Source organism: Chaetodon auriga, chromosome 23 (assembly GCF_051107435.1).
Source record: "Chaetodon auriga isolate fChaAug3 chromosome 23, fChaAug3.hap1, whole genome shotgun sequence".
Classification (NCBI taxonomy): domain Eukaryota; kingdom Metazoa; phylum Chordata; class Actinopteri; order Chaetodontiformes; family Chaetodontidae; genus Chaetodon; species Chaetodon auriga.
Window position 1 is genome coordinate 15,838,459 of NC_135096.1, and position 13,732 is coordinate 15,852,190.

Genomic DNA, 13,732 nt, shown 5'->3' on the forward strand with positions numbered 1-13,732 from the left:
TAGGAGGAGAGGGAGGGAAATATGCGGAGGCGTGATAAACTGATGCCGATTAGCCACGTTTAGGACACCGGGAGCACGCGGGATGGGGGGCGGGGGGTGCAGAGGGTTATGGAGTGGGAAGTGCCAGAGCAGCGGTGTCCAAGCACATGCCAAGCAGAGCATGAGGAGAGGATAAAAAGCCGCAGACACATCCAGCCCCCGGCCTCAGGGATGGGCCTCTGGGAGCCTCCCGGGCCCCCGGGTGTCGTCGTGACTGCGCCCGACTGAGCTGGTGACTGATCAAACCCAAAGATCCCATTACAGACGCTGACTGCTGCCTTGAAGAGGTGCATATTTCTTCTTACCTGAGCTTTAATATCTGGAGGAAATTCTCAGCGCACCTCAGGGATGGATGAGTTGATGCTCCTCATAATTGTTGTACAGCACAAGGTTTTAGTTTTGTCTTTGATCTTCCAGTTTCCAATCATCATACTGACGATATTATTGATGAAAAAGTCCATGCGGAGCAGTTTTTAGAGGCCATAATGGCAGCTTCATCACCCTCGAATGAGTTAGAATTAAACAGTCGAACGGCGTTCTTTTCCCATTATGTTCATTCACTGTCTAAAAGGTCTTTTTAATTCCCTTTGATCCATCGTGAAACTTCAGAAATACTCCAAAAATCTATTAACATCTCACCTCCTTCTGTTTGAGACACACACCTTGTTTCATTTTTGGCTTCACTGAAATAGATGACTGGCGACCGTATTAGTTGCTCTTTGGCATCCATTTCTGTATTATGAAGTCGGAGCAACAAATATTTTTTTTTTAGCCTTTCAGTCTAAATTTCCACCTCATCAGTTAATCAATTATCGATCAGTGCAAATGTGGGATTTCATTTAGGGATTGATAAGCGACCATAAATAATCTATTTTTTTTAGAAATATTAGATGGAAATTCATCTAAAACAATGAGAAAACAGGAATTCACATTTATTCATTGTTGTCAGTCGTGCAGTAGCAAAATGCAGGTAAAGGTTGGGCCTGTGTGTTTTTCTAACAACCACCAGAAATCAGAAAATCTATTTAAAAATGACCGTATCCTCATACTTACACAGGTGTTCTGGCTTTTGTATAAATTAATGTTGTATTTTTATGTATTAAAGTAGTGAAGTTATTTAAAAATAATCATTTCTGAGGACAAACTCTGAACATATCAATCCAAATTTTATCTGCTTTTACCAAATAGCAAAGACAAACCCAAGAAATGTAAAGCAGCCTGATGTGAAATGTGAACACAAAGGCAGCAGTAGGCGCCTCGTAAATACCTTCAGTTTAACACCTGACATCACGGAAACAGCTTCATCCTGCCTGATTTGCATCCACGCTGCCCTCTGGGTTTTAAGTCCAGACCCGAGTGGGAATTAGTCTGATAAAACCGGGGGTGTTGTTTGCTGGGCTTTTTGTTGGGGGTGACCTCTGAGCTGCCCCGGCTTACTCCACGACTAATCCCCATTCTCCTCCAACACAAAAACCTCCTCTCCTCACCTTCTCCCTCCTCCTCCGCCTCCCTGCTCCCTGCTCATTCATTCCTCCCTCCCCGTCCCATCCTTCCCCCGGGGCCTCCGGTGATTCGGTGGTCAAATTTAAAGAAGGAAATAATTTAACAACCCGGAGAGTCGCACACACACACAGATGCAGGCGTTTGATGCTGGGGGTGAGAGAGGGGTGAGGTTCAAGTACCTGTGAGGGACCCAGGTGGAGGCAGGGTTGAAGTGGGCCCGATTGAGGCCAGCTGAAGAATTACTGTTCATTGGCCAGTGGATACTGTTGCTGTCAGATTTACTTTTTCTTGAGATCGTTGGACTGAGGTGGAGACCCTGAGGCGGGCTTCAAAAAAAAAAAAAAAAAAAAAAACTTTGCTTGGTGTGTGAGTGCAGTATTATACCAACACACAGAACCACAGTCTCTGCATATGAACGTGAGTCTGACGGTTCAATTTAGGACAATGCAGAATAAAATTATTAGACAATTGTGCTTGAATTTGAGGAAAACATTTGAGGATACGATGACAGAGAGGCCTTCTCATCCTGGAGAGCGCAGGAGATTCTACAGTAAGGACACAGTCAGGCTCGCTCATGGCAAAAGAGATTCAGCTTTAGAAAAATCTTTGACATTTTCACAACTTGCAAGAATGCAAGAGAGAAATATAAAAAAAAAAAATCATATAACACAACATAATGCATGAAAATGGAACATGTCCCTGTAGTCAGCCTGGTTTATTCTGCATGCAGTAACTATCTTAAGCATTAATGAATAATAATAATAATAAAAACTGAAAATGCGCTTCAGTTTTAAATAATCACTTAACGTTACACTAAAGCGTAGGAGTCAGCGAGAACGTGGCCCATTTCAAACGACAGACAAATGGAAAATTAGAGCATCATTAGCCTAATATTTCCTCTCCCTGGACAGGAAATTCTCAACCAACAAGTATTTAGTGCAACCTTTGAGTTACAGGCTGTCGCCGACAAAATCAGCTCCTGGAGATAAATATTAAAGCTATAATAATTTATATTTTAAGATGTCATGAAACACAGAATATAGAAGTTTAAAAAAAAAACTAAAAAGCATTTCAGGAAAAAAAAACTAGGCCTATAGTCTGTATAGTCTATTTTAGGCCTGTTTTTTATTTCCCCACTAAAAGACCATATTCTCACAGAACTGCCATCACCTTAATATGACACGTGACCCAATTTGATGTGAATTTATAGTGACAAAATGCGCATCATCAACATTTATGCCAGCTTGACCAATTAGACAGTTCAGCTGATTTTTTACTGTATCTCAGAAAGAAAAACAAAATGTGATCGTGTTTGCATTATTCTCAGAGAAATGATCGATCAAGAGGCCGATTGATAAAGAACATAATCATGTCAACGTGATGTCATCATGCTTCGTGATTCATTAAAACGCTCTTCACTGCAACGATGCAATGAGCTTGTCAGCATCTCTATTTCAGAAATGGAATAAATACAAAGACACATCAAATGTTGGTGTACATGAGCCTGTTTAAATCCCCCACCAACACTTTTCCGAGCTTGAAGAAATTGTTGGAAAACGCATTAAACTCAGCGCAAAATCGTCTCGTCTCCAACCCGAAAATGGGGCTCGGTGTTTTATAAATTATGTACAATTGCGTAAAAGCGTTTTCAGTAGGCCTATTTATTCACAATTTACAAGATTTTACAACAACAAAAACAAAATTCAAATTACACCGACTGACTCACATGTTTACAAGCATTAAAACTGGAAATCAATTGAAATTGCAGCCTAGAAACTTTTTTTTTTAAACACATCTTCCACACCGCCCTCCATTTATTATACGGTTCCCTCTTTAAACAGGCTTTCAGGGTCCCTCAAACACACCGCTGGTGCCTTTTAATTCCACAGAAAAGTCGGAAAAAATAACCCTCAAAATGCACCAGCCTTCACGGATTATAATTTAAATCGTGTCAAAACTTGGCATGCTCTGTTCCAGAGAGCAAAAGTAAATCGGATGCGCTTTCCTTTAGCTCGGACAGACAGAAATCCACCAGTGAAAGAAAAAGGAAATAACAATAAAAAAAAAAAAAAAAAGTTTGTTCAAAGTGATTGCATTTTTATGGCTATAACCGCCTATAATTTACAATTCAGCAGCCTGCGCCCACATCTAAGTTTTTAAATATTTGGTTGTGGTTTGTAGTGCTTATAGTACATTTCGGATTTAAATGTGAGTCAGAGGAACCGTCCCGTTTACCGGAGTGGAGCCGCTGCTCTGGTAGTGCTGCGGGTGGAGCACATGCAGTCTGCTATGAACGCTGGAGTCTCCCGCCGCCTCGCCGGTCGGCAGATACATGCTGATCATGTCCCGCAGGTCCCCCGTGGGGCACGGCGGCGGCGCGCGCGCGGTGGAAACCGGGGGGCTCACGCTAGGCTCAGATTTCACAAGGGACCCCAAAGTCCCTCCGATCGCCCCGGACACCGGGGAGACACCGGAGCTTTGGTGCTGGTGAGTGTAGCCGGTGATCCCGCCGTAGCCCGGCGGAGAGGCGCTCATGTAGCTCTGAGAGTTTGAGATGGGGCTGTAAGATAAGGCACTCATGTCGTACCTGTGCACGGGCTGCGGGTTGTGCGGGTGGTGATGCGGGTGATGGTGCGGATGCGGGTGGTGCGGGTGAGCTCCGGTGCCCGGGTGTTGCGTGTATGCCAGCTGCGCCTCCTGCATCATCGCATGCGCCGCCGCCGCTGCGGCCGCCACCTGGCCCGAGTACGTGCCGTTTGCCCAGCCGTTCACGTGCGTGGCGTAGCCCGCATTTGCCCCTGCGTGGCCCCCTCCGGGACTCTCCAGTCGCTGCCCGCCGCCCATCCCTACACCCGCGGAGGAGCCGAGGAGCCCGCTGGCCAGCGAGTATTTGTCCTTCTTGAGCAGCGTCTTGGTCTTCCTCCGCGGCCGGTACTTGTAGTCCGGGTGTTCCTTCATGTGCATGGCCCGGAGCCGCTTCGCCTCGTCGATGAACGGTCTCTTCTCCGCCTCGGTCATCACCTTCCACTCGGCGCCCAGCCGCTTGCTGATCTCCGAGTTGTGCATCTTGGGATTCTCCTGTGCCATTTTCCGCCGCTGGCCCCGGGACCAGACCATGAAGGCGTTCATGGGTCTTTTGATTCTGTCCTGGGGGACTTTGCCGCCGGCACCCCCGCCTCCTCCTCCCGCGTGTCCCCCCGGGTTGGATGGGTTGGTCTGGGGCACCACAGGGGAATGTAAGTCCGTTTCCATCATGATGCTGTACATTCACCTCGTCTTGGTAGGACAACACTTCTCAGTCAAACACACAGAAACATTCAGGCTGGCCCGCGCGCAGCTACACCTCCGAGGAAGAGGGAGATAAAGAGTGAAAGAAACGGAGAGAGAGAGATGAAAAGGTGCTGTAGTCTCTGGATGAAATCCACTCAGAGGTAAACTTGCTCCGCACTTCCCCTTTTTGCCTTTTTCCTGTCATCCGCGAGCGCCGAGAAGAATAGAAAGCGCTTGTTTGAGCTTACTTTGGTTGAAGCCGTGCTGGGAAAAGTTACCGGAGCGTGCCTGGGCCGCGCGCTTTGACAGCAGCTAAATGAGCGAGAGACGGCCAATGGAGAGGCTCGAGCGGAGACGTGATTTGCATGCAGGGGCTCGAGGTTCTGGTGACGTCGGAGCGCGAGACCTCAAAATTACTCCCTCTGTCATCTGTTTTGTGTGTGTAGCCAAAACCACACAACATGTAATCAGTTAAATTCCCATAATTCTGCCTGAGACGGGCTGCGGCGCAGTCTGCGCGCGCTCATCTTTCAGCATCACTTTGATTCGTTTTTATTCTTTCATATTTTACATTGTTGCAGCAAATTAAACTTTATTGACAATTGAAATTTGCAGGACGGTGTTACAACAAGAAACCTTTCGTAAAAATCCAAATAAACATGGCGGCCGCGCGAGTCTGTCACCATTACAATACATGGAAAAAAGTACCAAACAGTATTAGAGTTTTAAAATATTTTCACAATAGTCTGCTTTTAGAGCTAATTTCTAAGCGTAGTAATTAGCCTGTTCAGTTTATTAGCATAAGTAATCACGTGTTATTAAATGAGAAAGCACATAGGCTGTAATATTTAGAGATGTCAGTATTTGGTACTCTTTTAGATGTCATGACTGATACTAATAATATTAATACAGTATTTCAAATTTCTCCGTGCTTTTTGTCAAACTGGGGGCTTCACAGCCTCCTATTCAGAGCCACAGGTGCTTTTCTGTTGTGCCAGTTGCTAGGAAACAGGTGACTGACGCCCGGAGCACGTGCCATTCAAAGCGGCCCTTTTGTTTGTTTCACCGAAGCCGTGTGGCGAGCACGAGAGACAGAGGGAGAGATTTAACCCCCGTACAAAAACTACAGTAATCCCATAATGGACGTGAGCATTAGAAACCTATGATATTTCTAACATTTTAATAAACAAATGAAGTGTGACGCGGCCGCCGTGGAGCAGCTGCAGGCCTGCAGGAGCAGGAGCAGGAGCAGGAGCAGGCCCGGGGCCGCCTCACAATGAGAGGAAAAGAAGGGCGAAAATCCTTTAAGGTGTCATTTCATAGAGTCTGTCCTGATCTGTAAATGAGACACTGCTGTTTTTAAAACAAGCAATACCTGATTGAATTTAATGTTGTTCAGTTGTTAACATGCATTTTTACTGCAGCCAATAAAAATAATGATACAGCACACAAACCATATTTTGCTGGCAGCAAAACTAATGATTATTATCATTATTGTTTAGTCAGAAAACTGATAGAATACTGACAAACAGGTAACATTAAAATGGCTTGGTTTGTACAAACAGTCCAAAATGTAAAGATAAATCATTTTATCTTCATACAAAACAAAGAAACATAAGAAAATCGAAGTGTTTCAGCATCTGAAATCATTCAAATGATTAATGGATGATAAGAAGAGCTGTTTTTTTTTTTTATTTTAATTAATTATACTTGCAGACCCATATTTTAGTTATTATGCAGGCACAGTGAAAGAGGACAGAATGGATAAATATGTCAGTGAACGCTGCAGTTTGATTTCACGTTGCGGTTGTTGTTTGGTATTCCGGTCTCCTCCTGCTTCACTGGCTTCCCGTCATGTGGAGGATCTTTTCAGCCCTCTGGGATTATGCTCCCAAGTGGCATCTGTCAGGTGCTGCCCGCCTCTCAGCGAGCTGGTAAACTATATTGGCGCGCTGGCATGGCTGGATTCTCCTCTCGCTCCCTTGTACCAGTTGGCTGTAGTGCTGCTGAGTGGCTTGTATGATCTGTTGTGTGCACACTGTGGCAGTCTCTTCTCTTTCTGCCTTTCTGTGCGCGGCGCCGAAACACGCGGACGAGAACATTTTATCTTTGAAACGCAGACTATGCGACATCAAGGAAACGCAGCCGAGGCGGAAATCAAATCAGTGAATTGACAGAAATCTTTCACATTGATGTCCTGTCAGTGACCACACTCTGCTTTATTTTTTGACGTCGTGTTTATTCATCTATTGATTTCATGGCAAACCATACAGGGACTTTGTCACATTCAATGGCTCATTGAATGATCTTTCCTGTTTGGTCTTGAGGTATTTGACTCAGCTGAGAGACGCTGAGGAGAACGGAGTTTATTTTGGGCAGCGGGATGGTTATATTTACAGTACAGGCTGGAAGATGTTGACCTTAGAGATGGATGGAAGTGAGCAGAAGGAGTTCCACCATCATCAGCTCTGTTGTTTCTGTGTCTGCGTGCCTGATGCTTTTAGACTTGAGGTCCTCTCAAAAGCCTCCACATGAGTTGAATCTAGTGTGTCTGTTTCTGAATTTCCCCTCCTGGCAGTTTACTCTAAACATTATCATACAAACAATTGTAGTTGCGGTTTTGTTTAGACAGTCTTGAGCAAGCACGCAGTGTTTCAGGATGAGGACGGCGTAATGAAAGCTTGTTTACATGTGTATCAAAAGTGCAATTATAAAATGATTAAGGCAATAACACAGAAATATACTAGAACACATAAGAAGTACTCAGATTTGAATGGTATCAAGTTCAGACATGGAAACCTTCTTGCAGATTTAGACAATGCGTTTAGCAGTTAAAAGCAGCACATTAAAAAAAAAAAAAAAAATGAACAGGAAAGAAAAAAGATTAAAAAAGAAATGGAACAGAAATGCTACGATCTCCCTCAGTGGGCTGGAGGGGCGTGTCTGTGTTTGATTGACGGTAGCCGAGGCCCTTCGGAGAGTGAACAAACATGATCAGACGGTGTGTTGTTGGTGGTGATATTAAGATGTTTGCAGGTATGTTTACATGCTGTTCAGTGTGTAGCAGCGAAGTAGCAGTTTACAATGTTTGGTTGATGCTAATGCAACAAGCTAAGAGGCAGGACGAGATGTGTGTTGTGTAATGTTGAGACTGAAGCATGAAGCTGAATGTAGGTCATTGCTGAGAGTCAGGAACTGTGTTTCCATCCACCTGTTTTTCTACTTGGCTGAGTTGGAAAAGTTTGTGCATTGCTCAAAGTGCCACATGTGGCACATGTCCATTGTGTTTTCCACATTGTTGCTCAGGTTTGACTGGTGCTCATTGACTTTGTCATGTTGTTGTGCTGTCTTCTTCTGCATGGTGTGATCACACCTTACGTTGATCTGCCTCTGCTCTTGTTGTTTTATATGAATGATGTGAAGGCAGCTTGAACTATGACATTATTCTTACATGCAGATGATTCAGCAATGAAAAGCCAGGAAGTACAAGTAGAAGAGTTGTCAGACTACAGAGCTGGCTATCTGATAACATATCCATATTTTTCTCAGATGTATTTGTCAGTGTTTTGGATGGAAACAATTCAGTTGGAAGTCGTGGGTGTAAAGCTAGCTTGTGGCTCATGTGTAGCAGGCCGCGTTGTTACTGCTGTAAGCAAATATAGATTAAAATGAGGTGATTTGTTGTTAAAGGAGAAAACAGGGAGGACATGTGGTTTACAGAGTAGATATGTAGCTTTTATTGTAGCAGCCAAAAAAACAGAATTTTGATTTGAGCAGGATTGGAAAGCAGTATTTGTCATCCACAAAGTGACAGAATCATAGTTAAGACAGCAGGACGGACAGAGAGCCTCTGTGGGTTTGTCCATTCAGGTGAGCAGTGACATCAGAAGCAACTCTGTCTCCACTCCAGATCAATGAACGTCTGCAGGAGGCGCTATCTTGTCTTCAGGGTTTCCCAAAAGTAGCTTGTGAAGCAGAGGTGTCCATACCTGCAACCAACAGTATTTGACAAAACAGATTGTAAAATTTGATGGGTAATAAGTGTGTGCTTGATTAGTTTAGATTCAGAATCTATGAATTAAAGGCCAGTGTGTACAGTGCTTTTAATGAGACAACATCTAATCAAAGTCCTGGTAGTTTTGGAGATGTTCATCAGGTCAGTGTGTCGAGAAAACGTGGCCCAACTGGAAATCCCCAGAGAGTACAGCAGCAGTCATTGTTTGGAGCAGGACAGCCAGTGGACCAACGGGACACTGCTGGAAACACTGGCTGCACTTCTGCTGGGCTGAGCTTGATTTACACTCAAATACAGGGTTTGAAAGGGTTATGTGGATTGGCACAGACAACCATTAGAAGTTGTAGTCTTCCAAAAAAAAAAAAAAAAAAAACAAGGCAGCGCTAACCCCATCAATGTTAACCATCATTATGTATAATTATGCAGAAAATCTCAGCAGCGTGTTTCTCAGCACACACTCCAGACAGGGCAGAGGATCAAAGAGTGCTGGGTGATAAAACACAACAGTAAGGATGCTCTTCATATGTTCACCGTGCTGTTAGGCCTGAAATCTCTAAGCCAACAGGCCACGAATGAAGACAAGCATGCACACACACACACACACACACACACACACACACGGCTAACTGAATCAAAGGCATTTCTCCTGTGCAGCAGCCGACCCAGTGGGTTTGTTTAAGGCTCTCTGACACAGCAAGCTGTCAGCTCTAGTGGAGCTCAGCCGAACTGACAGAGCAGGGAGCGCACCAACACACACACACACACACACACACACACACACACACACACGCATACAGTTCATATACACAACAGCAGCTAACTATGACACGTCATGCTAACTGCTCAGAGAAACAGCTCAGCCTTCTGTAGTGTGGATAAGGCTGCAGTGCTAACGTAGCTCATGATGCAAACAGTAATTAGCTTGTTCTGTTGAAAGTTCATCTTAGTTTAAAGCAGCATTAAACACCTCAGTTTCCAGTTGTGTTTAGCTAATCTTGTGGTCAGTTGTGAAGACTTTTTATGTAAAAGACACTCATGTCTTAGGAAATGTTTGTTTGGTCCCCATTTGTACAGGAATGGAATAAGAGTGCCAAGCAGGTTTTCAGAGGTATCTTTATTGCTGTGAATGATTTTATTTTCAGTACAGGTTGGTTGAAAGAATGTGGAGGTAAAGTGCAGATGATTGGTGAACAGGGGGAGATGGTGAAAGTGCTTTTGAAGGGTCAGATGAACTTACTATGGGCCCCCATTTCTCTTTCCAGACATGTGAGCCGTCGTCTGCAGGATGGTGTCCAGGTGCTGCGCTGCCCTCACAGGTGGGTCCCTGCCAACATAACGATGTTAATTGATCCATTTAAGTGAGTCAAACCAAGCACCGAGCATATATTGTAATGTTTAAAGCTATGTTTTAGCTTAACTAAAGGCCTTAATCAGTGCAGTTAACAATGTGCTGTAGTTTTTTTTCAGAGAAACATTCAATAAAGACCAAAAGTCACTTCCTCTTTGTTCTTACTGCCCTGAAGCACATGCTACATTGCTAAAGTTTCTTAGCATCATGGAAAGAGTGAGTCGACTAAATGATACTTTGTGAGCTTTGAAACAGGAAGAAAGTGTGTGAATTCCTAAATTGAGAGTAATTTAACAATGATTGCTGAGACCCAACGTGAGCACTCTGAATTCTCTTTGCTCCACCAGCATCATCAAGCTTTGACTTCAAGGTTTTGAAATGTACTTTAATAACTGCCATGAATAAATTAACCAGTTGAAGCCATCCAGTTCCAGCCATCTACACGCAGACTAACATCATCTTTCCTCCATCCATTTTCCCCCCATTTTCAAGTGTCAGAGTAAAGTGGCCCGGTGTGCCGAACACTGTTAAGCATTTGCACTCATCATTTAATCATCGCACCTCGTCCTTTGATTGATGCCTAATGAATGCCCAGGGCCTCAGTTTACAAGACGATCGCTAACAGAGCCTCGCTAATGGGTTTTGCCTGTCTGCCAGACAGCACGGTCTTAAGGAAAGAAGTGTGCGCTGACACTGGAGCTTCAAGAGCATTTATTGTATTATTTCTATACAGATAAGGCACAGTCACAGCATTCTCAGCAGACAAAGCAACCCCAAAATAGAAAAAGTAGCATTGAGCCCAGCAATGGTGTGAAACTATTGGGAAACAGATCAGCTGTACGTCTTAGATTAGCCAGTGTTTGGATAAATAGCGTGCGGCTTACCTGCGTGGCCAGGCAGAGCGGCGTGCGGCCTCTCCTCGCTGGCCTCTGCTCGGTTGACTCGCGCAGGTAGACTCGCAGGTCTTTGCAAAAAAAGGTCTTCGCACAAAAAAGGCTGCCGCACAAAACGCTGACGCTGTCGCTGACGCTCCAGCGAACTGGGCCTACTCTTATACAGCCCCTGCCCCAGGTGTTCCCCGTCGCCGCTCGTTACCTGGGCCCACCCGACCTCCTCGTTCCCACCGCCACGCTTCTTCCATTGGCTGAAAAGTTGAAGTCTAATTAGCATCTAATTGTTACACGCCAGTTCGACTTTCATTTCATTGACTCATTTGTTCCTTAATTAAGTGTGCTAGCTGCTCCATGCTAACCACTGTTTCCTCTTACTTTACCCACATTCCTTACCCTCGTACATTCACTGTTGTCCCATATTCTCTCTAACATTGGATTTATTGGTGCTCTGTATCATATTGAAAGCGTGAGATTTTTTGGGGGGAGGGGTTCTAACCAAACTCTGCTTCATACTTGAAAACTTTATCCCTGGCCTGTTTGGTAGTGTCCATCACACACCAGGCATATTCATATTGACATTACATTGCACACAAAGGGAATCTAAGCAATTATGTGACTTGTGAAGGTAGTTAGTTGCACCTGATCTTAGTTAAGAGCTTCATGGTGAATACATGTGCACATACTTTGGAACCCCACTGGGCCAAAACACAGGACAGACTAACGACATGTTCATGCAGCAATGATCAACATCCTGCTTTGACCTTTCACACTCCCAGCTGAGCTCCACACATCAAACCTTTGTTTCCCATCATTCCTCCATCTGCTACAGGCAGGTCAAGCAGCGCTGATGCCACGGCTACATTTTATTTGTAACACCCCCCCCCCCCCCCCCCCCATTCCACATCCCCCACACACCCCAATACACACACACATTTAATTTAATTAGAGCATGTGCAGCCTCCCTCTCTGCCAGTATTGTCAAGGCGCTCGGGAGCAGCCAACACTATCACTGATTGCTTCTAGATAGGAAGAAATATGATTAGACCACGTGTTTAAGTTTGCACGTGTGTGTGTGTGTGTGTGTGTGTGGAGGATGTGGAAAGAAATCTGATTGTGGTTTTGTTAGTGGTGAGAGCAGAGGTAAGATGAAGGGTTGAAAACGATGGGGAGATTGGATGGATGATGATTGGATATAAGGATACAAAAGGAGAGAAAGATGGCAGAAGGAGGAGCGAGCTGATATTTCAATTTGTTGACACTGTCACATTTTGCCATAACACATGGTCAATTTACAAATTAACCTCAACATATTGACCATGTTGGTCCAGTTCGTGGAGCTGCAGTCTGGTCAGCCCAGTTCAGGATGAAGACTGGCTGCAGGGGGAACAGCTAACCTGGCTCTGTCCAAAAGCTCTTCCCCCTGTTTCCAGTCCTTATGCTAAGCTCGGCCGTCCGGCTCTGTGCTCGCACTGCACAGACGTAAGATCAATACAATCATCTCAACTTCTGGAGGAAAGCAAATAAGCACATTCCCTTTAAAGAAATTGGTATCAGCTTCCGTAACTCCACATTGTGTCATTATCAGAGGTGACTTAGAGGAAAGGGTGGATGTGAGGAGGATGAAGGAAGGCCAAAGATCCTTAATCTCTCATTATTAGTTTGATTTTCAAATAGACAGGGGGTAAACATGAAAGCTTTGATTCTCTGTGTAATGAGATTAGTGCTATGAAAAGGAGAAGGGCAGCTACAGAGGGAGGGGAAGGAAGGATGGAGGGAAATATGGTGGTGAGGAGGAGGAGGAGGAGGAGGAGGAGGAGGAGGAGGAGGAGGAGGAGGAGGAATAAATGAAGAAGTGACCTTTGCAGGATGAGGTAAGGAGAGAGGGAGAACCCTGCTGAGGAGGGGTGAAAAGAAAAAAGAAAGGGGGTGGGGGGGCAGAAAGAGGATAGAGAGACGGACAGAGAGGTGGGGTGAGAAAGGGAGGACCGGGATGGAGTGACCCGGCGAAAACAGATTAGTCGACCATGAAGAGGATTACCAGCAATGATAGTCCCTCTGAGGGAGCAGAGTCAGTCCCAGCCAATGCAAACACACACACACACACACACACACACACACACACACACACACATACACTCCAACCTGTCTGACTAACACAAACACACAAAGTACATGTAGTCCAGCACCGTACAGACTTCAGCTCCATGCTGGTATTTGCCTTTTGCAAGACTTCACAGTTTTACTCCACCACAAGAATCCAACAGCTGCAGTTACTCTGTTCAGTATCAATCAACTGTTCACTGGCCACGCTGTTGTTGTTGTTGTTGTTGTTGTTGTTGTTGTTGCTGTTGCTGCTGCTGCTGTTGTTGTTGTTGTTGTTGTTGTTGTTGTTGTTGTTGTTGCTGTTGCTGCTGCTGCTGTTGTTGTTGTTGTTGTTGTTGTTGTTGTTGTTGTTGTTGTTAACACACATTGCTGTTGCATTCAACTAAAATCCTCAATTCAACACAAGCCAAATGCACCAATCCAGACACAACAAGCAACAATCCCAAACTGAGTCCGACTACAAACACGAACGTCCTTTCTCTGATTCTTGTCCTCTTAGACAAACATGTCAGCATCACATCATGTAAGTGCAACTTCATTTCAGCCTCAATTTGTCTTTTT

At 44.7% G+C, this 13,732-nt stretch overlaps 1 protein-coding gene across 1 annotated transcript; it reads right to left on the reverse strand.

Moving 5' to 3' along the window:
• Positions 1–1,901: 1,901 nt before the first annotated feature.
• sox1b (SRY-box transcription factor 1b) lies at positions 1,902–5,110 on the reverse strand. The gene has a single exon (XM_076724064.1). The coding sequence runs from the start codon at positions 4,807–4,809 to the stop codon at positions 3,745–3,747; it is 1,065 nt and encodes a 354-aa protein (XP_076580179.1). The 5' UTR covers positions 4,810–5,110; the 3' UTR covers positions 1,902–3,744.
• Between the last annotated feature and the right edge of the window lie 8,622 nt (positions 5,111–13,732).